The sequence below is a fragment of the Pantherophis guttatus genome, chromosome 3 (assembly GCF_059756535.1).
Source record: "Pantherophis guttatus breed Tessera chromosome 3, ASM5975653v1, whole genome shotgun sequence".
In the NCBI taxonomy this organism is placed as follows: domain Eukaryota; kingdom Metazoa; phylum Chordata; class Lepidosauria; order Squamata; family Colubridae; genus Pantherophis; species Pantherophis guttatus.
In genome coordinates, this window is record NC_142065.1 from 58,439,220 (window position 1) to 58,465,898 (window position 26,679).

Consider the following 26,679-nt stretch of genomic DNA (forward strand, 5'->3'; position numbering starts at 1 on the left):
TTAAGGTTAACATTAATTGTTTGGTACATTCAGTTGACTAATTTAAATAATTTTGCCTAACCTGCTGGCCCATGATCAGGCCCTGATTGAGGAAACCCCAAGTCCCTCCCAACTTTGGGGCAATTAGCACTTATAAAAAATACAGCTGTAAAAACATCCCCTGGCCGTTGTGCAGCTTGCTTTCCCCATGGTCACATGACTGCATGCTGGGAACAGGTCACCTTTATGACCAGTTATGGCATTTTGAAGTCATGTGACTGTGATTCACAATGGGTGGGGGGGTTTTTTGCCAGTTTCCAGCATTTTTCTAACAAAAACCTCCCATTTGAACATACTTATAAATGCTGCCTTCACTTAATTGTCACATTCACTTAACATCTATTGCAAAATGGGTCATATAATCATTTCACGGGACACCTTGAGTTACAACTGTAATGATTTACAACTGGATTTCTGGTCCCAATTGCAATTGTAAGTTAACAGCTACCTGAAAAATAAGAATTTTTAAGAATAAGAAAAATAAGAATACGTTTTTGCCTCTTGGTCAGATGACATTTTTGTTTGTAAAGGTATAAATCAAGCAATTGGAGACGAATGGAAAATAGTTTTTTTTTGACTGCAAGGTCTCACCACAGTTTACTATGGGCATGATTTAGAATTTTAATATGGATTTCTAAATTCATCTATTGAAAAAAAAAACACCTATTTGATTATTGTTTCCTTTAACTGTAACTATCTCAAGGGTAAAAGAGAATAGAAGGATTCCAGGCTGGTTTTTAATAGGTGAGTAAGTTTGTAGTTATGTCACTTCTGCATTTTTTCCAACTGGTTCTTGTATCACTGAAGCACAAGACCAACACAAATTACTATAGCAACAGTACAGTGGAACTGAGATAAAGAGAAGTGGTTCCTGTTGTAAGGGAAAGTTTTTAAAGCCACAGCAACTCCTAAATAATTAATCTTTACAAAATTTGCAAGTGAAATACTGCAAAAGTGATACATGCCTGTGTGAAAATATAGCATTCTAGGTATAATGATTTTTTAAAAACTCTAAGAATTAAAATAATGTGCGCTATAGCGACTGTCTGAAACAGATGTTCACTAGATTCAGAGTGGTATGTTACACCCCTTCCATTCCTAGAAGATATTCCCACCGAAGATACTCGCTTCTTGTTCCAATTAAACCTTTTAATATGTTATTTCCAAACCACTTTTGCTTCTTTTATGGTATGTGGATGCCTAAATCAAGACTGACCATGATTTATTAAATAAATCAAAGTGGATAGGTTCATACAGCATTCAAAGCCGGCCCTCCACATTAAGATTTAATATATTGGTATGAACCTAGCCGCTCTATTTTCATAATGATTTTATATGCTATTTTATAAGTTAGCTTATTTAACCGTAACCATTAGTCTGGGTTCAAACATGCAAATATACAAACTAGGTAAGCCAAAAAGAAGCATGGTTTCAGATTGTGATGGTCTCTGTAATTTAACTGCTGTTTGCAAAAATGTTTAGGTTTGGAAACAGTTTGGTGATGGCACCAACCTTGGAATTCCTTTCCCTAAGGAGCATCGTTTAAGAAAAATGTAATAATTTGCTTCTATATTTTAGCTTCCGTTCACATAGAGTCCAGTTTTAATTTGTTGTTTTGACCATTTAATATTGATGCAGTGTATTTATATGGTTGCTTTTATTATGCTTATCTAGAATAAAAATGTACAGTATTATTGCTGTATTGTATATTGATAGTGTAGGTGATATTTTTTTTAACTTGACTGTTATTTATATTTGTGATAAACCAATGCAAGCCACCTTTCTGGGAAAGTGAGGCATAGAATGAATCAAATAAATTCTAAGTGTAGCCCCATATGGCTTAAACTGTCTTGACTAATCCAGGCCAGTAAGTTAGTCCATTGGGACATATTTACTAGTTCCCCTTCCTCTTGCATAACTTGTGGCATTTATAACACTTATTTATCTACCATATAACTAATTTAAGTATAGAAGCTTATGGTACATGCAATGGACATGACCTCATCTCAAACTTCTCCGTGATCCTTTTATCATTTATAAAACAAGAACAGACATTTAAGGTCTCTTAACTATTAAATAGTTAATTAAACTTTGGTGACATTTCTATTGCAACATTCCCAAATAATGTAATTGATCAGAAATTAGCCAACAGTCTAGTTTCTACTGACCCGGAGAGTCAGTAGGCCGGAGAGAAGTTCTCAGCCAAGGTCACCAATTGACTTCTGTAGACCCTTAGGAAAAATAGGGTAAAACATAGTTGTGTTGAAACATGCTAACTCACAGTTAAGTCGATCCAATTTTCTAGCATCAAGGGCTATAGTAAACCACAACTAATTACACATATTTCATATACCACTGTATAGGCTTAAGTGAAGTTGGAGCTCAATATTTTATGAACATAGTTAATTTGTCATTTTCCCAATAGCACAGTATTTACAAGATGGAGCAGAGACAGACTAACATCTATCTCGAGTAACAATCTGACTAGCAGGCCAACACCAACCCCAAGTCTGTAGACTTGCACAAATGCTAGCTCAATGTCCCATCTCTTTGCAGTAAATTTTGGACCAGTGGCTCCAGTTTATCAATACATGTTCTTCTTTCATCCACCAGTTCTGAAAACTACTTTTGAATGTTTACAGTGTTATTTAATTTGAGCAGGGAAAAATCTAGTTATGGAAGATACTGACAGCTACATCATGTGAGATCGCCTTCCTGCTTTCAACTAAGAAATTAACATAATAATAAAAAACTTGTATGTCTCACATCATAAAGTGTTAATGATGAAACCATACTCACGTGTTAGTTGCTCTTTATATACATATATGGGTTCATGCATCACACTTTGTCACTGTTTGTTAAATAAGCATGATAGCCTAGATTTGCACAAAACGCTAAGCCAAATGAAACATTGTGGCTTAGTATTATGTATGGACCAGGTTTGACTAGAGGGAAAAGCAAAGATCTTTCAGAAGTAATTTGCTGTAAAAGCTAGTCTTTCCCAACCTGATGCCCCCAACAGGCATAGAACTATTGTCCTCTTAACTCTCAACCATAGTGACTGGGGATAATGGGATTTGCAGTCAGTGCTAGAAAAACTAGAGCACACCAATTGGAGAATTTAGCTGCCAAAATTCTTTAATGCTCTCCAGAACTCATCTGCAACTTTTTCCTAAAGCCACTCAGGAAGGATAAAAGTCTGATCTCTACAGAAAGATTGTTCCAGAAGACTGGCATTGCTTCCTGGCTCCAGCTCCTCTATTTCTTTGGGATGGGATGCTAAGAGGAATTGCTTCCTAGATATCAGGCTGATTCAGGTTGGGGCAGGCAGTCCTGTAGGTATCCAGGGGACAAGTCATAAAGGACTTTATGGATCAAAGCCAGCCCTATAAATTATAAATAAATAAAAGGAGGTAGTAGTATTGAATATATTTGCTATCTTGAGTTATATATAAAAAAGGCAGAATAAACCCACCCACACGTAGAATATGGAAATAAGACCTGGGAGCAGGGGTGGGTTTCACTTACCTTTACCACCGGTTTGCCCCATGTGCACACGCTCACATTGCACGCACCCGCACATGCGCCCAGCCTTCCGTGCATACGCTTTGCTCGCTCACGTGACTTCTGAACATGCGCCTGGCCTCAAAAATGTGCCTAAATAGCACGATTTGGAGCTGGGGCAGGTGGACAGGTGGGCCCACCTGCGATCGCCGCCACCAGTTCATCTGAACTGGTGCAAACCGGATGAATACCATCTCTGCCTGGAAACTTATTGATGGTCAGAGCAAGTTTTATTTAGTTAACTGGATCACTGAGATCCCAATAGCAGAGAAGATTTTCTCCTTAAAACATTTCTATAGATCCTTTTACAGACTATTTCTATTGATAGCAACTGTAAGCAGGGAAGTCTAGTTTCTTCCAAATAATTAATGGTATTGCAGCAGTGATAAGACACTGCCATCTACCGATAATTAAGAGAATTGTGCACTTTATTCTCAACATTTTTGACAATACCATCTAGAGAGAATCTAGTTCAAGAAGGCTAGCAAAAGTCAGACTTCTGTGAGGTTTCCTCCTCCTCGCTAATCATACAATGACACGCTGGGAAGACAGCAAGTTGCAGAAACCTAGCAGAGTTAGGGCTTTTCCTGCCCAAAGGGCTTTTCCTGCCCTTTGATATCTTGGGAATGGATAAAACAACCAAAGCCTTGGGGTGGGGGGGGGGTTTATAGTTTTCTTTGATTATGTGCGGGGGAGGTTTAATTACTCCTTTAAGAGTGGTTTGATATGTGTGAGCTGGATTATAGATAAAAAACTGGCATGGAATAAATTTAATTTTAAAATAGGTAAATTCCATTTTAATATGAACTGGTCCTTTAATAATAATACTGTTTTGAATTGACTCCAGCCTTTTTTAAAAAATTTGTTCAATTAATTTATCCGAGGGGTTCTTGACAGTTTGATTCACACATTTCTTATTCAGACTATTTTGACCAGATGCAATTGCTATTTCTGAAGTCTCATAGTGATCAGAGGTTTTGGTGGAATTACAACAATGGGGTTACTAGAACAACAAAATGCTTGATTTCTTTCCTCTGAAATACCTTCAGCATGTTTAATGAGTTGGTTGCAACCACTTTATTATTGGGGATGAAACATGAGAGTTAAAACATTAATTCTTTTGGTGTTGATTTTCATATTACTGCCACTTGGGGGGACTAAAATCAAAAGAATTATTTATATGATTCTGGATTAATCACTTGTGTTAAAATTGCAAATATTCTTTGCAGCTATTTCTCCAAGATTTGGAATCAAGATTTATAGATCTTTTTTCAACATGGGGCTCACTAAAAGAAATAGAAAGCTATCACACTGGGATAGAGAAATCTATACTGATTTGCAGCAATGGATTGATGTTGTGTTGCTTGACAAGAAATTGACATATGTAAATCCTCATAAATCCTGGACTTCTATGCACCAAGCTGAGGGTGAAAGGAAGGCAGCATGCACATGGACTGGGTCCTGGGAGGTTGTGAAGACACAATTGTGGGTTAGCTTCCCTTTGTCCCTGTGCCTGTGTGATTTAGGTGGCACACACTACTCCCAACCCCATATTGTTATTATTCTCAGCAAAACATTAAAAAATATAGTATAGGAATACCTGGCTCAATAGTAGTACGGTAACTGTGAGAGGGATCTTGGAGTCCTAGTTGACAATCACTTAAATATGAGCCCGTGTTGTGCTGCAGCTGCCAAAAAAGCCATCACAGTTCTAGGCTGCATTAACATACTGCATACTGCCACAATGTAAGAAAGATGTTGAGACTCTAGAAAGAGTGCAGAGAAGAGCAACAAAGATGACTGGGGGACTGGAAGCTAAAACGTATAAAGAGTGGTTGATAGAATTGGGTATGTCTAGTTTAATGAAAAGGAGGACTAGGGGAGACATGATAGCAGTGTTCCAATATCTCAGGGGTGCCACAAAGAAGAAGGAGTCAAGCTATTCTCCAAAGCACCTGAAGGCAGAACAAGAAGCAATGGATGGAAACTAATAAAGGAGAGAAGCAACCTAGAACTAAGGATAAATTTCTTGACAGTTAAAACAATTAATCAGTGGAACAACTTGCCTCCAGAAGTTGCAAATGCTCCAACACTGGAAGTTTTTAAGAAGAGATTGGACAACCATTTGTCTGAATTTGAAATGGTATAGGGTTTCCTGCCTGAACAGGAGGTTGGACTAGAAGTCCCTTCCAACTCTGTTATTCTGTTCTGTTCTATTCTATCTTTGTTATATATTGATTAATAATTTATTTAATTAACCTTAAACAGCTGGGTTTGCATAAAAGCCAATTTGGTTTAGTGGTTTAGGCACCAGGCTAGAAACCAGGACACGGTGAATTCTAATGCTACCTTAGACATAAAAGTTGGCTCAGATGACTTTGGGCCAGTCACTCTTTCTCAACCCACAATACAATTCCTGTCACAACTAATGGATCAACACTCAGTTCATCTGGGAAAAAAAGGACCTGCACTTGAGGAAAACACTAGAAAAAAATCAATATATTACAATCCACAGCAACTGCATCCATGCAAAATATTGAACAAAAGCAGCAGTATGACAGCTTAGCATAGTCTGTAACCTCAGCCTTTGGGGTGATTCTAAGATAAAAGTTAATTGCCATTTTTCTTTGCCCTGTTTTTTCCTACTGAGATTTTAGTCAGGTCATGAGATTATATCCTCTGTGATCATAAGATTGTGATGATAATGATGATAGCATTCTTCCATATGATGCCTTATGAGAGGCATTTCTTCTTAGGAATGGGTAAATATGTGTCTTTGTATAATGTTTGAAGCATTATACTGGACAAAGACAGTATTTAGAAGGTTGCAAAAACTGATCACATGATCACATGACCCCAAGGCACTGCAGATATCATAAATATCAGTCAGTTGCCAAGCATCTTAATTTTGATCATGTGGTCATGTACGTGTGAAAAATGGTCATGTCACTTTTTTCAGGGCTGTCGTAACTTAGAAAGGTCACTAAGTGAACTGTTATAAATTGAGGACTACCTGTATATGTCAGAGAGAGGACACTGTTTCGATTGATGTTATCCCAGGACTTAGATGGTGCTGCAAATTAAACTGTGGTTTTTGTAAACCAATCATTCTAGGATGCAGATGCCAACTTCCCCGGTTCAGAAGTTGAAGAGAGTTATTTATTTCACTGTATTTCACTGTTGTTCAATTTTAGCTTTTATATTGAACCTGCCTTCTATGATTCCTGCTCCTGTTCCTATCCATGATATATATCAGCATGCTAAAGTAGTATTTTCCAGACCCCCTTTTCCAGTCAACACTAGAGGCAGCACTTTTTGACAGGGCAAGTATGGCAACAGTATGTGAATGGGGATTAAACTTCCTGCAGTGGCTCCTTGCCATTTTTTCCAAGGAAATTGAGATCATTCCACTTTTCCCCTGCCCTATAAATTAGTGCTGTGATTCCAGTTCTGACAGATATTTTATTTAATTCTTCCTCTGCCTTTCATTTCTGGTATTTTTGGGAGGAGAGGAGAGACACAGCACAACCTGGCACTATCTGCTTCACCGAAATGAAACTACTGACTACTCTCACTCCCCACTTTCACTATTTTTCTCATGCCTTTCCTTTACCTGCGACAGGAATTTTTCAGGGAGTGCCATGAAGGTCCTAGCTGAAGAGATTTAATCATTAAATATGCATTTTCTACTAGCATTTAGTGTTTGGCAGAGTATCCAGTGATCCCCAAATAATGCTTTTTCCATTGTTTGAACATCTGCCTTCAAAACTCTCCTCAGACTTGCCAAATATTCAGGTTCTTGACTGAGGAATCCATCTTCTGTGTTTGAGTTCTGTTTGCCATATATTGCAGTTAAGGTGGGAACGACCTCTGGATAAAGCACTTTTTATTTCTATTCTTGGCATAGGGTGTGTTATATTTGCTATGTTGATAATGGTTCTGATTTACCAATTGCTAACAGTGGCTGCCCATAAAGAAAGCATTATTTATTATGAGGTTTTGGCCATGCAATCTTCTTTTAACTTGAAAGATCATTCACCTATTTTTTTTCTCTTTCTCTTTGTTAAACCTGGCCAGTAATCAGACTATAGCAAAGAGTAAATCCATCTAAGCCAGAGGTCATCCCAGTTTCTAGTTAAGAATTTCACAAGTTAATTATTACTTAAAGAAATACTTTTTATGCATATTTTCTCTATAAAAAGTAAGTTAAAACTAGTTTGTGGCTGCCTGATACAAACCAATTCTTAATCTGTATGGCAGTGGACTGTTAAACTAATTCTTGGTCCCGAAATTTGGAAATACATTGCTCAATGTTGCAGTAATATGTGTTATAATCATGATTGCATAAATACAATCTCATTTTATAGAAAACTAGTTCAGATAGACAGATGATTCCTGTCTCAGTTCAATTAGGTGCATTTTGAATCTAATGCACCCAAATTTCCATCTGCTTATCAAACGTACACACATCTTTGATTCCATTCTGAATTGCTTGCCCACAAGATTCAGAGACCTGCTTGTTCCTAAGCACTTTGCTCATTCCAACATGAACCCAAAAAGAAGATTCATTGTTCAACTTCCTGCTTCTTTTTGCCTTCTCTCATACAGTAGCCCCAGTGTTGAATAAGGCAAGGAAAGCCAACCTTTTTACAGCTGCAGGTTGCCTTTCATTTCATTTTATTGGCTTGTTAAGAGCTTTTAAGGACAGGAGATGGCATTCTGATGTTATCAAAGGAGTGAAACTTGTACTGAAATATGGAATACATAGTTCATTATAAGAAAACCAACAATCTGCAAGCAACTTCTTTGTAGGCGGGAGGCTACGGTCAGAATTCAATATGCTTCCCAGGAAGGACTTTTTTGTAAACTAGCTGTGCAATCTTTGCATCTATTTATTTCTAAATGGTTCTTCTCCACACACCACTGCGAAGTCTGATGATGCTTGATAATCATACATCAGCATTGGCCCTCCAACAAAACTCCAATTTGTTGCTAAATTCCTGACAACCCTTGCCATTGGTAATATGGGACAGAGCTCTGGAGAATTCTCATTTTCCTGTTACTTCTATATAGTCTGGGATTACATAACACAATAAGGCTGAATTAAAAGGTAATTTGCTTCATTAGGGTTTAATGTGAATCCAGCCACTGTAACATATAAAATTTGCTCTGTGACTTATTAATTTTGGTTTATTGAACAAATCATGGTTAAGCTAATGATCAATTAATGTATTAATCAAACCAACACCTTTCTTGTAACCTTCCAAAAAGATATCTTAAATCTTGTAATCTCTTATAAAGGAATCATAGGTTCCTAACCAATATCCTGGAGCATTAATTATGCTGTTTTGCAGAGATGGAGAGCATATAAAGCTAAACTACAATTCTGAGCACCTTCACTTTTGACCCCATTGATCAGGACTCTGGAAATCTAGTACAGCAATATTTGAAGAACTCAGATTGCCCTCCCTTGCTATAGTGAGAAAGAAGGAGAGATAGAACATTGGAAGAACAAAAGTTCAGCAGGGGTGAGTTAGCATACTTAAAATGACCCTGTAGAGCTACTGACTTCTAGCTTTACATTTTTAGAGATGCTTGATCTCGATTCGTTTTAGAAGGGAAACAACTGAAAAAAATGCATGTCAGAGGGGCAGATACAGATGTAGTTCACTTTTACTTTGGGTGCTGTATAAAACTATTGACATTACCGCATAAAAGCAGAAATGTGGCTTACTCTATTGCATGCTGGATGCCTTGCAAAGAGTTCTGTATCTCCAGGGCTGCTTCTAGTCCAGGCAAATCTGTATGTACCACTGTACTATCTCATTCATAGGATGTTATGGGAGACTTTGTGTAACTTTCATATTTTTTCTTTCCATGGAACATTTACTAAGCGCAAACTTTACAACGGTTGTGCTTATAATTGAAGCACTGAGTATTATCCATCTGACAAGATCCCAAGTCAGTGATTTACCTGGAGAGGGTCTAGGACAACTTGCTACAGCCAACTCACCGCCAGTATTAGATGCATAGGCCTTGACCTATACCTGTTTTCATGTTGGAAGTCAATCCTCAAGTTCGTTTCCCCTTAACAAATTAACTTTGACTCAGTGTTCTTCTTTGGAAGACACCACATTAGATTGCATCAAAAGGAGTGGTCTCATCAACCTGTACTGTCTGGTTGGAATGGAGCAACTATGACTTGATGGATAAGCAAGTTCAAATACTATTCTGTTTGACATTACTGAAGACCCTCTGGGGAAAATTAATCATCCTAATAATGCTTACTTATCCAGAAGCCTATTTTAAAGCCCTGAATTTAAATACCAGAGTTTGAGCGAAACTATTGAATTCAACCATGTTACGATGGAAGTTACTATGTGCTAATACAGGATCCTGTCTTAGAATTCAGAAGTTTTTTAATTAATTCACCTGGCCTAACCCTCAACAAGAGGATTAATCCCCCAAAGAGAAGGTCTTTTGATTGTTCCAACATTAGCTTTTTTACGTGCATAGCAGGGGCAGAATAGAAATGGAAAGGAGGACACAAGGTGACCCCTTTTTTATTGTGCATGATAAACAGTTGGTGGATGGGAATAATATATAAGGTGATATTTTTTATTATGAATAGTATATCTATCTGCTCACCTTTTAGCATCTGACTCAATAATTAGTTAGATTCACTCTACAACTGTGTTACTAACTTAACAACTGCAGTGATTCATTTAACTGTGGCAAGAAGGAAAATAAAATAGGGCAAAAGTCATTTAACAATGTCTCACTTGCAACAGAAATTTTGGGCTTAATTGTGGTAAATCAAGGACTACCTGTATTAAAAATATTAGTTTTTCTGGGTGTACTTCTTGTCAGACTAACTCATAAAGCTGACATTAACCTTGCAAATCTGAAGTTATATTTCTTCTTGGTCACCTTTGTAGCCCAAGAAACTAGGGAGGATCCCTTCTGAGATATTTGTCATATCTACATTGCTGCTGTAGGCTGAATTGCCTCTTATTGGCAGCTGCTCTGGCTCTTCCCTGTGTCAAGGTCATTTGCACCTACCATTATAGGGGATATTTCATATCTTTGTTAAATGTTAATATATATTGCTATATGATGTGCTAAATAAATACATATTCATATTTTTATTCAAGACTGGTCTCACATTATTACTGCTAACCCTATGGAGCAGTGTTTCTCAATTTCAACAACTTTAAAAAGTGTGGACTTCAATTCCCAGATTTCACCAAGCAGCATGTTAATATTGCAATTATCCGATTGAGTGAATACATTGCTGAGCAATTAAAAGGCATTGCTTACCCACAGTCTCAACAAATGTAATGGCAGGAGAATTATTTAGGCCATCTGTTAGCAAATCATTAAAATCTTTAAGGTACTTTCTCTGACTGAAAAAGTCAGATTTGGATGTGGTTAATGAGATCCTTCAGAAAAAATGAAGTGTGAAGATTAAAGAAAGAATATATTAATCAGCGTAGGATACAGTGGAAGCAAATATGGTTTGCAACAGTAAAATGCTATGGAAAGGTTTACTGACTGAGGTTAAAGTAAACTAGATTTAGTTTTTCTTTCCTTATTTCCTGATTTTAATTTACTTGGTTTATTACTTCTCACTCTCTCCCGTGTATTTTGTGTTATGTTGCTTAGCCTGAAAGGAAATAGCATGATGGGTACATATGTATTATGTGTGTACTGTACAAGTAAAGATTAGCAGTTAGGAACCAAATTCAGTATAATCTCCTGAAATTTCAAAAGAACCCTCTTTGTAAGCTGCTGTCACTTAGCCACTGCGATTTATGAAGAATAATTTGTCCTAATTCTTGGATTATGTTATTTATCTATGCAGAGTTAAGTAGACTATTAGACAGATTGCCTATCTTATTCACCAGAGAAAATGAAATGTACAGACTAAGGCCAATGGAGTGAATGTATCAAACTACTGTTGTTTTGGATTACTGTAATTACAATCATAATACAGGTAGTCCTCGATTTACAACACTTCATTTAGTGACCGTTCAAAGTTACAACGGCACTGAAAAAAATGACTTATGACCATTTTTCAGAGTTACGACCTTTGCAGCAATCCCCATGGTAACATGATCAAAATTCAGACACTTGACAACTATCTCCTATTTATGACCGTTGTGTGGCCCACGGTCACATGGTCACTTTTTGCAACCTTCTGAAAACAAAGTCAATGGGGAAGCCAGATTCACTTAACAACTGGGTTACTAACTTATCAACTGCAATGATTCACTTAACTGAGGCAAGAAAGGGCATAAACCAGGGCAAAACTCACTTAACACATGTCTCACTTAACAACAGAAATATTGGGCTCAATTGTGGTCAAGGATACTACCTGTAGTATCCGCCCTCATGGAACCAACCACCCAGTCTTTAAATATGACACATAAAAAATTATGGGCTATTTACTGGTGAAAGGTGAAAAAAATAAAATAAGATGTGTACTCAGATTAGTCATTCCTGGTGTAGGACAAGGCGCCCATTCGGCTCGCCCAGAACTCTTTCTCGGGAGAGGCGGAAAGCGAGTCTTCCTGGATTCCAAGCGCGCCATCCAAAAACTCCGCCGGAGGACGCTTTGGGCTCTCGAAGCAGGCGAAGGCCCCCAAAGCGGGCACAGCCGCGAGCAAAGGCGGGAAGAAGCGTACAGGCGCCCGCCGGCTTGGTTCTCCCTCCTCTCCGCCAGATGCCTTTTCCAACAGTTTCTCGGGCGGCGGGAGGGCCACGCCCCGGGGAAGAAGGCAGAGCTCGACGCTGCCCGAGGAGGAGGCTCGCTCGGCGAAGGAGAAGCGTCCCTTCCCGAGCCTGAGCCAGGCATGGAAAAACTTTGACGGGGCTTCCCGCGACGCGCCGGGACAATGGGACGGGACAGGTTCCCGGGGACAGGTGAGTAGCTGGAGATTCTCCAGGCTGGCCCGAAGGCGTCGCCTGCTATCCTCGACGGTCAAAGGGAGCTTTCGGGTCTTTCGGAGCGCGCCTTCTTGGGAAGGGAGCGCGAAGCCTCGCTAGCGGGGCGCTGTGAAAGGACCTTCCTTCCCTCGCGCAGGTCGGCAGGTGTCCCAGAAGAGGAGGCAAAGGGGGAGGGCGTCCCTTGGGGGCAGCTTCCCTCTCTTCCCTAGGAGTCCCGCCGAGACCAAGCTGTACTTATCCGGACGCGCCCAGAAAAATTGGCTTCATGGAACTGGGATGGGCAGGAGAGTCGGCCCTGTTGCAGCCTGACTGGACGTTGCGGGGAGGGGGGGGGTGGCGGCAGATCCGCTCGGGGCTTTGGGCTTTATTCCCGGCGGCACCAGGACGTTTGCCAGGCCGCGGCTGGGAGATGCTTTCTGTTTATAATCTTGTATCCTGGGAGACCGGGCTCCGGTTATTTTGAGAAAGAAGAACGCCGAGTTTTTTTTTGTTTTTTTGCAAGCGACTCTTCAAGAAGCGGGAGCGAATTGTTGCGCAGCGGTTCCCTGCGAAGAAAAGGCCATTGTAGGGGCATCTCGAGTTACTCCTCCGGCCTCTCCAGGGTATAATAGTACCTGGGGTGAGATCCGTTTTCCTCTCTTCCAGCCAGCCACTCGCCCATTTCCAACCCCATTTCCTGCCCGGGGGGGTGGGGGTGGGGGAAAAAAAAGTTTAAAAGCACCGTGTGAAATGCCACAAATTAAATTCAATTCAAATCTTGATTATCAACATATGTACCGTGAGATTGGTTGAGCTCATTGAGAAACCAAAATAAAGTAAAAAAGATGCCGGCCCGTTTTTCAGGATGGTGTGGAAGGCTTGAAAGAAGAAATAAAATAAAACGTCTCTCATCATTACTGCTTGGCTGAATGAAGTATTGTACAGCATGGACAAATAAAAAGGGTATCCCTTTCCAACTGCTGTCAGTTTTCTGGGCTGTTTCCCACAGTCTCTGACTTGCTCTTCTCTAGGGTCAGTTGCACTTCCGGTGCTGTAGAGGGCAGCAAGTATCCAGGGGATCACTATTCAAGATCTGGGGTGATTTTATAATTTGCAATGGAATGATAGTAACCAGAACAGCACAAAAGTTCAGTAAGGCCGCATTTGCATTTCACGATACTGTGCTAAAATAATTGCATCTGTTGAGATACTTTTTTTAGGTGTCATCTTTCTTCCCGGATAAAAGGTCTGAGCTGATGGCACGGAATCTACTATTAGGGGAGTCCCTAATGGCATCTTGTTTACTGTGGGCCTGCAGCCTCCACTCTTTCTCCAAAGAGTTGTTAGTAAGGACCTTTCTGTTGGTTTCAGACTGGATCCCAGCACTGGGAGTTTTCTGATTTCCCAGAATGATTAAAAACTTCCTTATTAATTCTTCCTTCCTCCTTACCCGCCTTCTTGAATCATAGGAGAAAAGAAAGTGAATTCTGCAATTGGCTTGGGTATGGCTCCTTCATCGCACAAGGAAAAATGTATGCCTGATCTATTGTCTCTCCCACCACATTTGCATTTGTACGATGAGGAGCTAGCAGGTGCTTGTAGCTTTAAAGTTGGAGATAATGACTCCATTCACAAGACCTCTGCAATCTCTCAGGTGTAACCCTAACTTGCTTTTCAAAAGCAGAAGAATTTTTGACTATAACGTAAGTGGTAGGGATCAAGGCAGTTGTGGGTTTCAAACCCCATTGCTACTGGTTTGCTCGTGGGCACGCTTGTGCATGTGCGCACATGTGCAGAAATGTTCAGGCGGGTAGGCAGAGCCTCCCACTACCGCTGCTACCAGTTTGCCTGATCCAAGGCGAACCGGTAGTAACCCACCACTGGATCAAGGAGTTCAATCATGATTCATTCACCTACTCCATGCAATAATGCATGACACGAATATTCCAAGGATTTGTTTCCGCTTTGAAGGCAACCATTTCCTGCCCTTCTAGACATAACCAGAAAACATATTGAGGTAACTTTCCTCTTTACAGGAAACTGACACGTAGATCAGTGATTCATTTGCTAATCTGAAAGCAGTTTGTGCTTCTTGGGATACGTAATTTTTTTTTAAAAAACTTAGTATTAGAGGACAAGTTCTATTATGTTTGAGGTTCCCATTGTATACACAAAAACAGACTAGCTGTCAGTTGACTCTATCATCAATAGTAGGGAGGAGATAACATCTTTCACTGCACCCGAGGACAGCAGGCCACTTAGGGACACAGAGAAGAGCAAGTAGCATAGGCAAAACTATCATTTACCAACTGTTGCTGTCCCATCTATCACCTGCATGCTCTTTGTTCAAATAAATGTGCAATTGAGGCAACAGACATCAGCATGTGCCATGCAGCAAAAGCAGCAAACAGTATAAGAGTGCCTCTCTGCCTTCTTGCTCAGTCAAGGTCTTTTCTCAATACTGTCAATGATACGTTGGGAAGAGGCCAAGTGACATTAGCAATCCATTCCAGCAACAAGCAAAGATCACTAACATTAGAATAGTAACTCAAGAGGAACTGTTACCAATGCCAGTGCCAGCTTGCTCCATATAATGGTAATGCTAGTTATGAAAGAACTGCAAACAAAGAGATCACAAGAACTGCCTTATGAATATCACTGATCAATAGAATACCCAGGATCAGATGCTTCAAAAGAAATTGTGCAGCAAAAGCTTGTTTGTGGAATAAACTATCCATTTAAAATCCAGGATTTTAACAACCAGACAGTGTAGGTTATATAATTATAATTCCCAATAATTAATGGGAAGACTTTTGTGGGAAGACCTTTCCCACAAAAGTCTTCCCATTAATTATTTTTGTCTGACTTAACATAAATTGATACAATATTTTGGGTACTAAATTATATAGTCTCCCATCAGGTTATCTGTTCTTTTTTCAGTGGGAGGCAAGCAGTGCCTACTAAAAGCTTGGGATTATAACTTCCCTAACCCTTTTTTATTTGGCCATGTTTATTTGTATTAATGGATGTAATAGTCCAAAATATCTAGCATAAGCATATTTCAATTTCCATTAACATCAACACTGATGTGACTTAACCTTAAAAGTATAATGGGGTTTCTGAGTTTCTCCCTATATGTTGTAAATTCTTCTGGAAACTATTACTTATTCATTCATTCAGTTTGATATTGCCTGACTCCAAATGACTATTACTGATCTTAATATTCTATTTTAATAGAATATTAACATCAGGGATGTTTGAGAACTAAGCCTGAGAAGGAAAAGCTGATGTCATTGGTCAGGAAGAGCTAGGGTGGGATCCTATTCTGGCTCAAGGCCTGCTAATTGTTCCTGCGGTATGTAGATTAAATCAGTGTCTCCAGCACAGGGGCCACCATACCACAACTTCCGATTCAACACAATAGCAAAAGGAAAACATTAGAAAATCATAGCAGTGATTGGTTCCACATTAAACCTGGTTGGAAGTTATTGGGAGATGTTAACATAAAACCAATTAGCTCTTGCTAAATGTTGCAACACAACTTTCCAGCAATTAATCTTACATAGGCCTGCAATATCTTTTGAAGGTTTCAAGCTTCTGTTTCATTTGCAAGTGCATCCTGTATACACTAACTATACAGTACTTGAAAATGTTAAATGCTTTCATGTTTCTTCCTATTGTACTCTGTGTGTTCCTAGACAAAATGATTATAAAAGAATTTATATTCTAATATTGCAAAATATAGTGATTAAAGGGCTTAACTGTTCTTGATTAATTATGAGGTTTTAAATGTAGATGTGCAGGAGTTTCATAGGATGTATGTCTATAAATTTGCTTGCTTATGGTTCAGATAACATCTTAAGTCAAAGTCACAGAAATCACATTATGACTTTAGTCTGTGAAACTGACCACAGACTAAACCATCTACAACTTAATCATGCTGTGATTATTTCCTAGCAACAGGAAAGAACTAGTTGCTGTTTGTAAAGTAGCATTGTTCCTTTGGTATACAGTCATTATTTGCTGACTTTAGATGAGGCTCCTGCAAAACTCTTCAACGTGTAAGAGATGAGCAACAGAAAGCAGGGTCATTTTGCTGCCACATGATCTGAAATAGAAGTTGAATCTTCCTTCAACAAGTAGGATAATTTTTCCTCCAGTTGAGTGAGTACGCTAATTTAAACAGTTCAAGGCAGTCTGTGTTCTACAGTTCAACAAGACAGGAATGATCAGAGAATATAAGAAGAATAATTAGAATGACCTCTTGCTTGCTTGCTTTCATAGCAAGTACAATATGAATCAGCTGTTTTACTCTGCTCCAGCTATGGATAGGCCAAAGTGGCAGAGTTCATCACTAAGCTATGATTTACTGAGTAAACAGAGTTGCTCAATGAGAAAGATGGACAGTCTCCAAATTTGATATATAAATGAAATAAAATAAATTAAAATAAATGCTATTGGATTTGTAAAATATATTCAATAATTCAATACATTTAGCTATGGTTTATATGACACTTAAACTAGGCTACATTAACTTGACACTATTAGTCAAAACAAACCATATTATGGGGCAAGTGACATCCTGTAGTATAGAAATGCTTAATTGATATCAAATTTATACACCGTCAGCATATGGCATTCCCTAAGCAAAAGGCTTCGTTGCTACATCTTTTCTGGAATGAAAAAGGGGTGTGTTTTTTCTTCATAATAACACTCTTATATACAGCATCAACCAAAGATTAAGACATCCCCTTCCCAGTGGAGTTTTAGACACCTAGCCAGGTCTGTGTTTTACTTTTTAAAATAAACAACTTCTCATTCATTAATTCACAGCTCTCCTGTCTCCTTCAGAATTCAGTTACTTCATTTCTAAAGGAAAGGACCTGTCTTGTACCTTAGCAGGGTAAGGACAGGAGGAAGCATGCCACTAGCATTAGAAATACATTTCTCAGGAGAAGGAAGAAAAAAATACTGTGAACAGGGGAAGTGACTTGTGCTTGGTGGGCCATAAGTTCCCTGGGTTTTGAGCTTCTCTGAGAGTTGTCCTCTAGCATTACAGTACAAGATACTAAGAGACACAGTCCATGATATTAGCAATCATATAAATAGAATAGCCTCCTAGTGTTTTATGATGCTCCACCCCAAACTGGTTAATGCTGCTCCCTGAACACTAAGAATTGCAAGCTTTTCCCAGAAAGTGACAAGCAACCATTTTAAAACATTATTTTACTTTGTAGATATTGTGAGGTGTCACGTTGTGCCCACGTGACACCCCTCCTGCGCGAGCTGCATTGGCTCCCAGTGGTCTTCCAGGTGCGATTCAAGGTGTTGGTCACCACCTTTAAAGCGCTCCATGGCATAGGACCCGGGTACCTTCGAGACCGACTTCTGCCACCAACAGCCTCCCACCGGCCAGTTCGCTCTCACAGAGAGGGTCTCCTCAGGGTGCCATCAGCCAAGTTATGTCGACTGGCGACACCCAGGGGGAGGGCCTTCTCTGTGGGAGCCCCTGCCCTGTGGAATGAACTGCCCCCGGAAATGCGTAAGATCTCCGACTCTGTGTATTTCACTGTGCCCTCAAGACCCTACTGTTCCGCCAAGCCGGGCTATCAATGTAATAATTTTTAAATTGGGTGTTTTAAATTTTGGGGGTTTTAAATTGAGCCGAAATTATGTAATAATTTTAATTATTTTTAACTGATGTCTGTCTTTGTGTTTTTAATAGGCTGTACACTGCCCTGAGTCCTTCGGGAGAAGGGCGGTCTAGAAATAAAATTATTTATTTATTTATATATTGTAGTACAAATTCTGGTTATAATGAAAACATCTTCTTGTCCTATTTGGTGGCTGCAGCAGTTTTAAAAAAGTCTTATCTGACTTCTGATACTTCCATTGTGATGAAAGCTGCTTTTAAAAGCTGCGGGACCTACTTGTTCATCTTGAGACAAAAAGGGATGGAGTGGGGTGCAGTGGAATGGAAGAATCAGCCATGTCCTGTGTCTTCTCTGAATGGAAGGAGACTTTCCATGATCATTACAGTTAATTTGTATATAACCTATTATTAGTGAAATAAATTATTGCAATTCAGTTTAGAATAATTGCATTTGTCCAATAATTGTTTATTGAATCTGTGACTTAACTGCAGAAACAGTTGATTTCTAATTGCAATTCATAATGTAAATCTGTGCAAAAGGTCTAATAATTGCCATCTTTTTTATTTAGATCAGAAGAAATGGACAGTTATACTTTTTGGTGGGATGCTATTAGCAACCAAATTTACATTTGGAGCAATGGAAAAGACCTGCAACTGCAGCACAGATATCAGTTTCCAGAAATTTAGGACTAAATTAGCTCCTGAGATATGTTGTTTGAATTTCACAAGGACTAAAATCGATACTTTGGACTGGAGCATCTTTGCTGGAACTGTAGGGTTGAAAGAACTGCATCTATCAAACTGTGATATATCACATATTAAGAACGTAAGTGTTGGTTCTTTTAGTCTGGAAATTCTGTACTTGGACCATAACAAATTAAATTGGCTTCCAGATAATTTCCTGAAACATGCACCCAGCCTGCGTGTTATTCACTTGGAGAACAATCAACTCCAGAATTTATCTGAGTCATTTCTGGAAACATCTAACCACATTCAAGAGATCTACCTTGATTTCAATAACTTATCTTCCCTTCCTTCTGGGATTTTCAAACCTTCCCTTCTCACACTTGGCCTCTCTCACAACAGTTGGGATTGCACTTGCAACTTTCTTGAACATCTAGGAAAATATATCCTTAGTTCATTTGACATTGTTTGTCACACCCCAGAACATTACTATGGCATAAATATAAAAAACATTTCCAAGGCAGAATTGTGCCAGACTCATAGACTCACAGCTCTGTTTATTTGCTTACCTCTGGTTGCTGTTCTTGTCTTGGTCACCTGCTACTTTTGCAAACACAAAAAGAAGACAAAGAGAAAGACAGGCTATGCTCTTCATGATAGAAAGGAATGCCAGTTGGCTACAGTGGAGAAGAATGGAACCAATAGATCAGATGATCATCAATGCTCTATTCCACCTATTATGGGTGTTAATTGCGCTGCAGGGAGTGAAAACAACTTGTTGAGAAACCAAATTTTGCTTAAACCTTCAACTGCATTGTTGGAGAGCAGCAGAGACCTTTATGAGGAAGTGGAGATTAAACTGGGGGCTTCTGATGATTCCTTGACATGTAGAAATCTTGACCAAGAAAAGTTGGGAACAACAAAACCAGTCACTGAAGAGGAAGAGACAATAGATGGGGAACCCGAAGCGGAAACATTGAGTGTAACGGATGTTCTGAGAGATTCAGCAGACCGTGAGAGACTCTACATGAACAAATCAGTAGATTATTACAACCTTGTCCCCGGGATTGAGTTGGAAGACTCAGATCACATGGAGAATGAGAATGTTAATCTTTGCTGAGGCTGCTTGTCGGAAGAATAGGATTTTATTGTACATTAAATTGAACTATTGATGTGGAGGATCAACTAACTTATATATAAAAATGAGACCATATCATGGTTTTTTTCTATTTTTCAGAACTAGACAGCTTTGAAAGGAACGTCCACTGTAATTAAGCATAGGGAAAAAAAAGCAATTTTAGAACAGTTTGAAAACTAAGTGGGCTATCTAACTGAAGTTCCTTCCCAGCCCAGTTATGCTATGCCTTTTAACTACCTACTTCATGGTTTTCAAAGTTAATACTTCTCATAATTAAACATTTCTTGAAAGGAAAGGCTTAAAATAAAACCTTTCAAAACCTGAGGCTTGCCAACCCCATATGAATAAGAAAGGGGAGGTCATCTGGCACAAAATGCTGTCATTCCCTTTAAAAAACAACTTCCCATTTCTTAATTCACAGCTCTCATATTTTTATATTACTATACCAAGAGCCACGGTGGCACAGTGGTTAGAATGCAGTACTGCAGGCTACTTCTGCTGACTGCCGGCTGCCTACAATTTGGCAGTTTGAATCTCACCACCAGGCTCAAGGTTGACTCAGCCTTCCATTCTTCTGAGGTCAGTAAAATGAGGACCCAGATTGTTGGGGACAATATGCTGACTCTGCAAACTGCTTAGAGAGGGCTGTAAAGCACTGTCAAGCTGTATATAAGTTATTATATACTATATATACTATTTATATAATATATTATTTTATATAAATAATATATTATATATTATATAATAATATATTATTTATAATATATAAAATTCTGCATTATTTTCTACATGGCTTTTCCTTCATGGTTTTTTCCAAGTCTACCTCCTGAATTCTGACATTCTGTATCCTTGCATATGAGCTAGTCTCCAATCAACCCTCCTACATGTTTAGCTACATCAGCCTTGTATTGTCTCCAATTTTTTAATCACTCCTATTTCAAATTCCTGTCAGGTGGAGACACTGCCTCCTAGTGGAAAGGATTTCATAAACCCATTCTCTTAAATGATTCTTTTGACTGTTAAAATATTTCAAACACTTCGCATATCCTAATTTAATTAACACATTTTCTAACCTATCCAATAATAACAGTAATTTGCTTTCATTTGTTTTGCTTTCACAGTGTCTGGGTACATATAGCTTGGCCTTGTGCAAATTTCTGAAACAGTCTTCTTTTGGGCAACTTTCATGATAGATCCATCAGTTGAGTACTTATGGAGAGATTTCCATAAGTTAAGTGAAGGCTAATGGAACAAAAATAGGTTGTTGGTACAAATCACATGTGAAATATCATATATGTACTTTCATGTGCATTGTGTGGACGCCCTTTATTTGTGGGGTCCTTGGTGCTCGTTGAGCTTGGTTGTTTATTTGCAGACACTTCATTACCAAACTAGGGTAACATCATGAGTACTAGTAGGGAACGGGGGTTTGCTCTCATTTTATATACTACTACAGGGGTCTCAAACTTGCGGGCCACAGGCCAGATGCATCAGGAACTGGCCATGCCCACCTCCGTTTTAGCGAAGGGGAAAAAAGTCACGTGATGACATTTCACTCCCTATAGGTATGAAACCTTTTATTTTTCTGGCAGTTGGAATATTTGTGAAATTATACCATCTGAATCATTTAGTATTATGTACTTCACTGCTATTAGCACACTAAAATGTAAGATCTTTATCACAGTTAATTATGCTTCAAAACTACATTATATAGGAGTCACATTTATACAAGCGCTGTTGCTTTATTACTACATTTTCACAGCTAAACAAATGTTAAGAACTGGTTCAATCAAGCCATTTACAGTTCAAATTTAGGGAAAGTAAGAGGAATGCTATTTTTATAATTTTCTCAATGCATTCAATATTCACAAAATGAGGCACACACTCTCACACACAATATCTTAGACTAATGGGCCAAAAAATGAAGAAAATCTGATTTTTAAAAAATCTAAACTGTAAAAAATAATTTGATACTGACATTGCTTACTGTGAAGAGGGGGGGTATGTGTGTGGTGTACGTAGAATTGTATGTGTGTATACCTTTTGTACAAAACTGTTTTATCTATGTTATTGTAACTTGTCTCAAAAAGAATAAAATAACATTGCTAAAAAGGAAAAGCTAATTTAATACCAGATTAAATATATTATTGTGGAATAAATGTTTTAGAAACTAAAGAAACTACAATAGTACTTGTTTTTTCCTAATAATTACTGTAGGATTTTTAAAAATGCCTGGTTTATAAAAAACATGACCTCAAAGCATGAACATTTTAAGGAGTGACTCTTGCCTTATTATTTACCAGTAAACCATTTAAGCCACACAGTCTACAGTCTCATATTTATCACTCTCTGGAATCTCATACATGTTCCTTGATCAGTTAGTCCTGTTTTTATTATCCCCCTAGAATGTGGACATATAAAACTGGACATTTGTCCCTGTTAGCTCAGGATTGGGCTGGAGACAGAGTGCAGCAATGGGAAAGTTCTAATGCCAAGTCAGGAAAGCATGATATACCAATGTGTACACTCCGGTGTTGATGTTCCTTTCATTCCCTCATGCTAAGTCAGCTGTAACTTCTTGTATGCAAAAGGCATTGGTCATCTTACCATTGTTAAGAAGAAAGAGATTCCATATGCACCTCAGAAGTACATCTATATATTACAATTTCATTTCTTTCCTTATTTAAATCAGAAGTTTTCTCAGTGGACCAGCAGACAGCATTACCACTCTGTAAAATGAACTGATTTTTATTTTTTATTTTTTTTAACATAGAGAATAGGGAATAGCATCATACTTAAAGGTGCAAGCAAGGCAGGATATTCAAAGGTGTTCATACTGTTCATATGTACTAGTTTATAAATCTTCACTGCACAAATAATTGATTTGGAAAACTAGCCTCATTTTTGCAGAGTTCCATAGAAGTCGACTCCCTCCCCATTCCTTTTTAGCATATACTGTACTAAGGAGAAATTTCTTGACAGAACAATTAATCAGTGGAACAACTTGTCTCCAGAAGTTGCAAATGCTCCAACACTGGAAGTTTTTAAGAAGATGTTGGATAACCATTTGTCTGAAGTGGTGTAGGGTTTCCTGCCTAGGGCAAGATCATCTGATCCTTATGATACTCCATTATACATTCATTCATTCATTCATTCATTCATTTATTATATTTATATACCGCCCTTCTCCCGAAGGACTCAGGGCAGTGAACAGCCAAGATCAAATACATAAATATAAAAGTTGAAAACAATTTAAAACCAGATTAAATACTTTGGCCCACAATTAAAAACATCCCATTAAAATCCAATTTAAAACCGTTAAAATTAGGCTAGCCCGGCTTGCTGGAATAACAAAGTCTTCAGGACATGGCGGAAGGTGTGCAAGTCCAGGATCCTCCATACCTCCGGGGGCAGCTCGTTCCAGAGGGCAGGAGCCCCCACTGAGAAGGCTCTCCCCCGGGGGGTCGCCAGTCGACATTGTCTGACCGACGGCACCCCGAGGAGCCCCGCCCTGTGGGAGCGTACTGGCCGGTGGGAGGCTGTCAGTAGCAGAAGGCGGTCCCATAAGTACCCAGGTCCTAAGCCATGGAGCGCTTTAAAGATGTTAATCAACACCTTGAATTGCACCCGGAAGACCACTGGGAGCCAATGCAGTTCGCGCAGGAGAGGTGTTACATGGGAGCGCCCCGCCGCTCCCATAATCACCCGCGCAGCCGCATTTTGGACCAGCTGGAGCCTTCGGATGCTCTTCAAGGGGAGCCCCATGTAGAGAGCATTGCAGTAGTCCAGTCGGGAAGTGATGAGGGCATGAGTGACCGTGCGCAGAGAGTCCCGATCCAGAAAGGGACGCAACTGGCGGATCAGACGAACCTGATAAAAAGCCCCCCTAGCCACCGCCGTCATATGCTCTTTTAAAGACAGCCGCGCGTCCAGGAGGACACCCAAGTTGCGAACCCTCTCCATGGGGGCCAAAGACTCACCCCCAATAGCCAGCGATGGCACCAGCTGGCTATATCGGGACGCCGGGAGCCACAGCCACTCAGTCTTGGAGGGGTTGAATCGGAGTCTGTTTCTCCCCATCCAGACCCGCACAGCCTCCAGGCACCGAGACATCACTTCAAGGGCATCATTGGGGTGGTATGGGGTGGAGATGTACAGCTGAGTGTCATCAGCGTCCTGATGGAACTACATCTTTGTCCTGGGCTTATTGATTCTGAATGAGATGACAGACTTCCAGGCAGAGTTGATGTGCAATTTGAGGATATTCCTGCATTTTTCAGGAATTTTTCCGCTTGAGAAACAGATGGCAGCCATGGCCAGGACAAACTTTGCACAATTGCATCTTGTATGCCAGTTGTGCCTGTTCCTAGATTGGGAAGCACTACTCACAGTCACTCATGCCTTTGTCACCTCTGATTTGGATTATGCAATTGGCTTTATATGAGATTGTCCCTGAAGAGCACTCAGAAGATGCAGCTGGTCCAAAATGCAGTGGCACAGATAGTATTGGGTGCTCCATGGTATACCTATATTAAACTGCACTCTGTTGGCTCCCAGTAGACTTCCAGGTGCAATTCAAGGTGTTGGTTATCACATTTAAAACCCCACATGGCATGGGAACAAGTTACTTATGAGACCACCTCTCCCCAGTGGTTTCTGCCCATCCCACCAGATCTGACAGAATAGGCATAATCATGGCCCCATCAGTGAAGCAGCATTACTTGAAAGCTATCTTCCCTTTCATGGTGCTTCTTCCCCCATGATACAGGCAGTCAAATATGCGATCCTGCTGACCTATTCACTCAGTCACTGGGACCAGGGGGCTAATAGAGCTCTCCTGTGGGTGCAGGTATATCCTTTATGTTTCTAAGAAGAATTATTAGGAGCCTCAACTTGGTTTCTTTTATCTAATGTTCTGTGATTGTGTTTTGTGTTTACTGTACTTGTTTGCCACACGAGTGCCTCTGTTAGATTTAACTGCATTAATGATACACAGAGCTGATTAATTTTTGTTTGATGGATGAATAAAAAGCAGACACTACCCCAGCAGCAAGCAATACAAATCGAACCAATAAATACAATAAATAAATACATGTGCAGTCAGATCACTAACTAGAGACTTCCCTAATGACTAGTAAAAGCTCTGTAGATCCAAAGTAAATAGCTGTTGGATATGCTTCCAGACTACTCATCATACAAACCAAACCATCTGGCCATCACAAATGAAGCTAATACAGTTCAATTGCAATTCTTTTTTAAATTTACTGGATACAATTTTGTTCGGCCTTTTCTCATTGTTATTTTGAATGGTATCACTTCAATAAACCAGCTGTCATTTGATGGATGGAGATAAGTCTGGAGCAAAAAAAGACCTGCTAGGGGAAAAAAACAGAACTTGGCTTAGCTTAAATATTTATGTTCAGATCAGTAAGTACTATGTGCAATGATAAACACTTTAAAAGTTTCTTCCAACTGAACGGGCGTTAAGTGGTCCTTGATAAGAAATGCAGTGATGCTGACTGAGGTCAGATGAACCAAACAAGGACAAAAGTACTTTGAAGGATAGATTTACAGGCAGCAATAACTATGGCAGGCCAAGAGTTTGTCATCTGTGAAATAAATTATAATCTGGTGAGATTGCAGAGCTATAAATTCTTGCCTGCGTAAACTCCCATCTATTTCCCATGGCAATTCAAAAAAAGCAAATGTTTAAACTATTTTTCAGGGACAAGTTTTAGCATTAGTGGGTCTGAACTGAAAGTACTGCATAAGAATATCAGTGCAATTCACATCCATTTCCTTTTTTCCTCCATTTATTTAGTGAATAATGGATTATGTTTTATCACTTCTCTCTCCAGATAGACTCCTGGTCCAATGAATATTTTTATTTTCCTTATTCAAAAAATAACTTTTCTGAAAACTTTTTCTTACTCATGTTTTCATCAAAAAGATGTCCAAAATTAATCAGAAGGGGGAAAAACTATATAAACTTAAATGCAATAACCAACTATACTTAAAGATAGTATACCACATTTTAGTATACCACATTATTTGGCAGACCATCTGCAGCCAGCAACAGCTTCCCATCGCCCGGTGCATTCCCACAGGAAGGGCCTACTCGGGGTGCCATCGGCCAGACAGTGTGGGCTGGCGACCCCCAGGGAGTTTTCTCTGTGGGCGCACCTGCCCTTTGGAATCAACTCCCTCTGGAGCTCCGGGTGGCCCCCGACCTTCGCTCTTTCCGCCGTGGGCTGAAAACTTGGCTATTTCACCTGGCCTCCTTGGACTGATGAGGGTTTTATTTAATTTCTTAATTTTTAACTTGGACTTCTGTTTTAATGGTTTGTTTGTTCTGTTTTAATTGTTGTGAGCCGCCCTGAGTCCTGTGGAGATAGGGTGGCATACAAGTCCCATTAAACAAACAAACAAACAAACAAACAAATAAATAAATAAATAAATAAATTCAGAAACCAAGGGGAAGTCTGACAGAAGAAGAGAAGGGCCACTTAAAATATAATAGATGTTTTCAGTCAAAGGGCTGGTAAGAATTGCTCTTCTACAATCATTATTGTGAGGCAATATATTTAAAAGATCGGACCAAAAAGATTATTAATAGGCTTATGCTCATGATAGATGATGGAGTGGTTATATGTGTTCTTGGTGATTCCTCTGC

At 39.4% G+C, this 26,679-nt stretch overlaps 1 protein-coding gene across 2 annotated transcripts; it reads left to right on the top strand.

Annotated features, from left to right (window-relative positions):
* Window positions 1–7,651: 7,651 nt before the first annotated feature.
* LOC117664150 (uncharacterized) lies at window positions 7,652–22,185 on the top strand. Of its 2 annotated transcripts, none has more exons than XM_034414973.3 (2): window positions 7,652–12,528; window positions 18,754–22,185. In XM_034414973.3, exons 1-2 carry the CDS (start codon window positions 12,501–12,503, stop codon window positions 19,986–19,988), a joined length of 1,263 nt encoding a protein of 420 aa, XP_034270864.2. In that variant the 5' UTR covers window positions 7,652–12,500; the 3' UTR covers window positions 19,989–22,185. The 2 variants fall into 2 exon arrangements, with proteins under 2 accessions (XP_034270864.2, XP_034270865.2); XM_034414974.3 differs by having other exon boundaries at window positions 9,055–9,131.
* The last annotated feature ends 4,494 nt before the right edge of the window (window positions 22,186–26,679 follow it).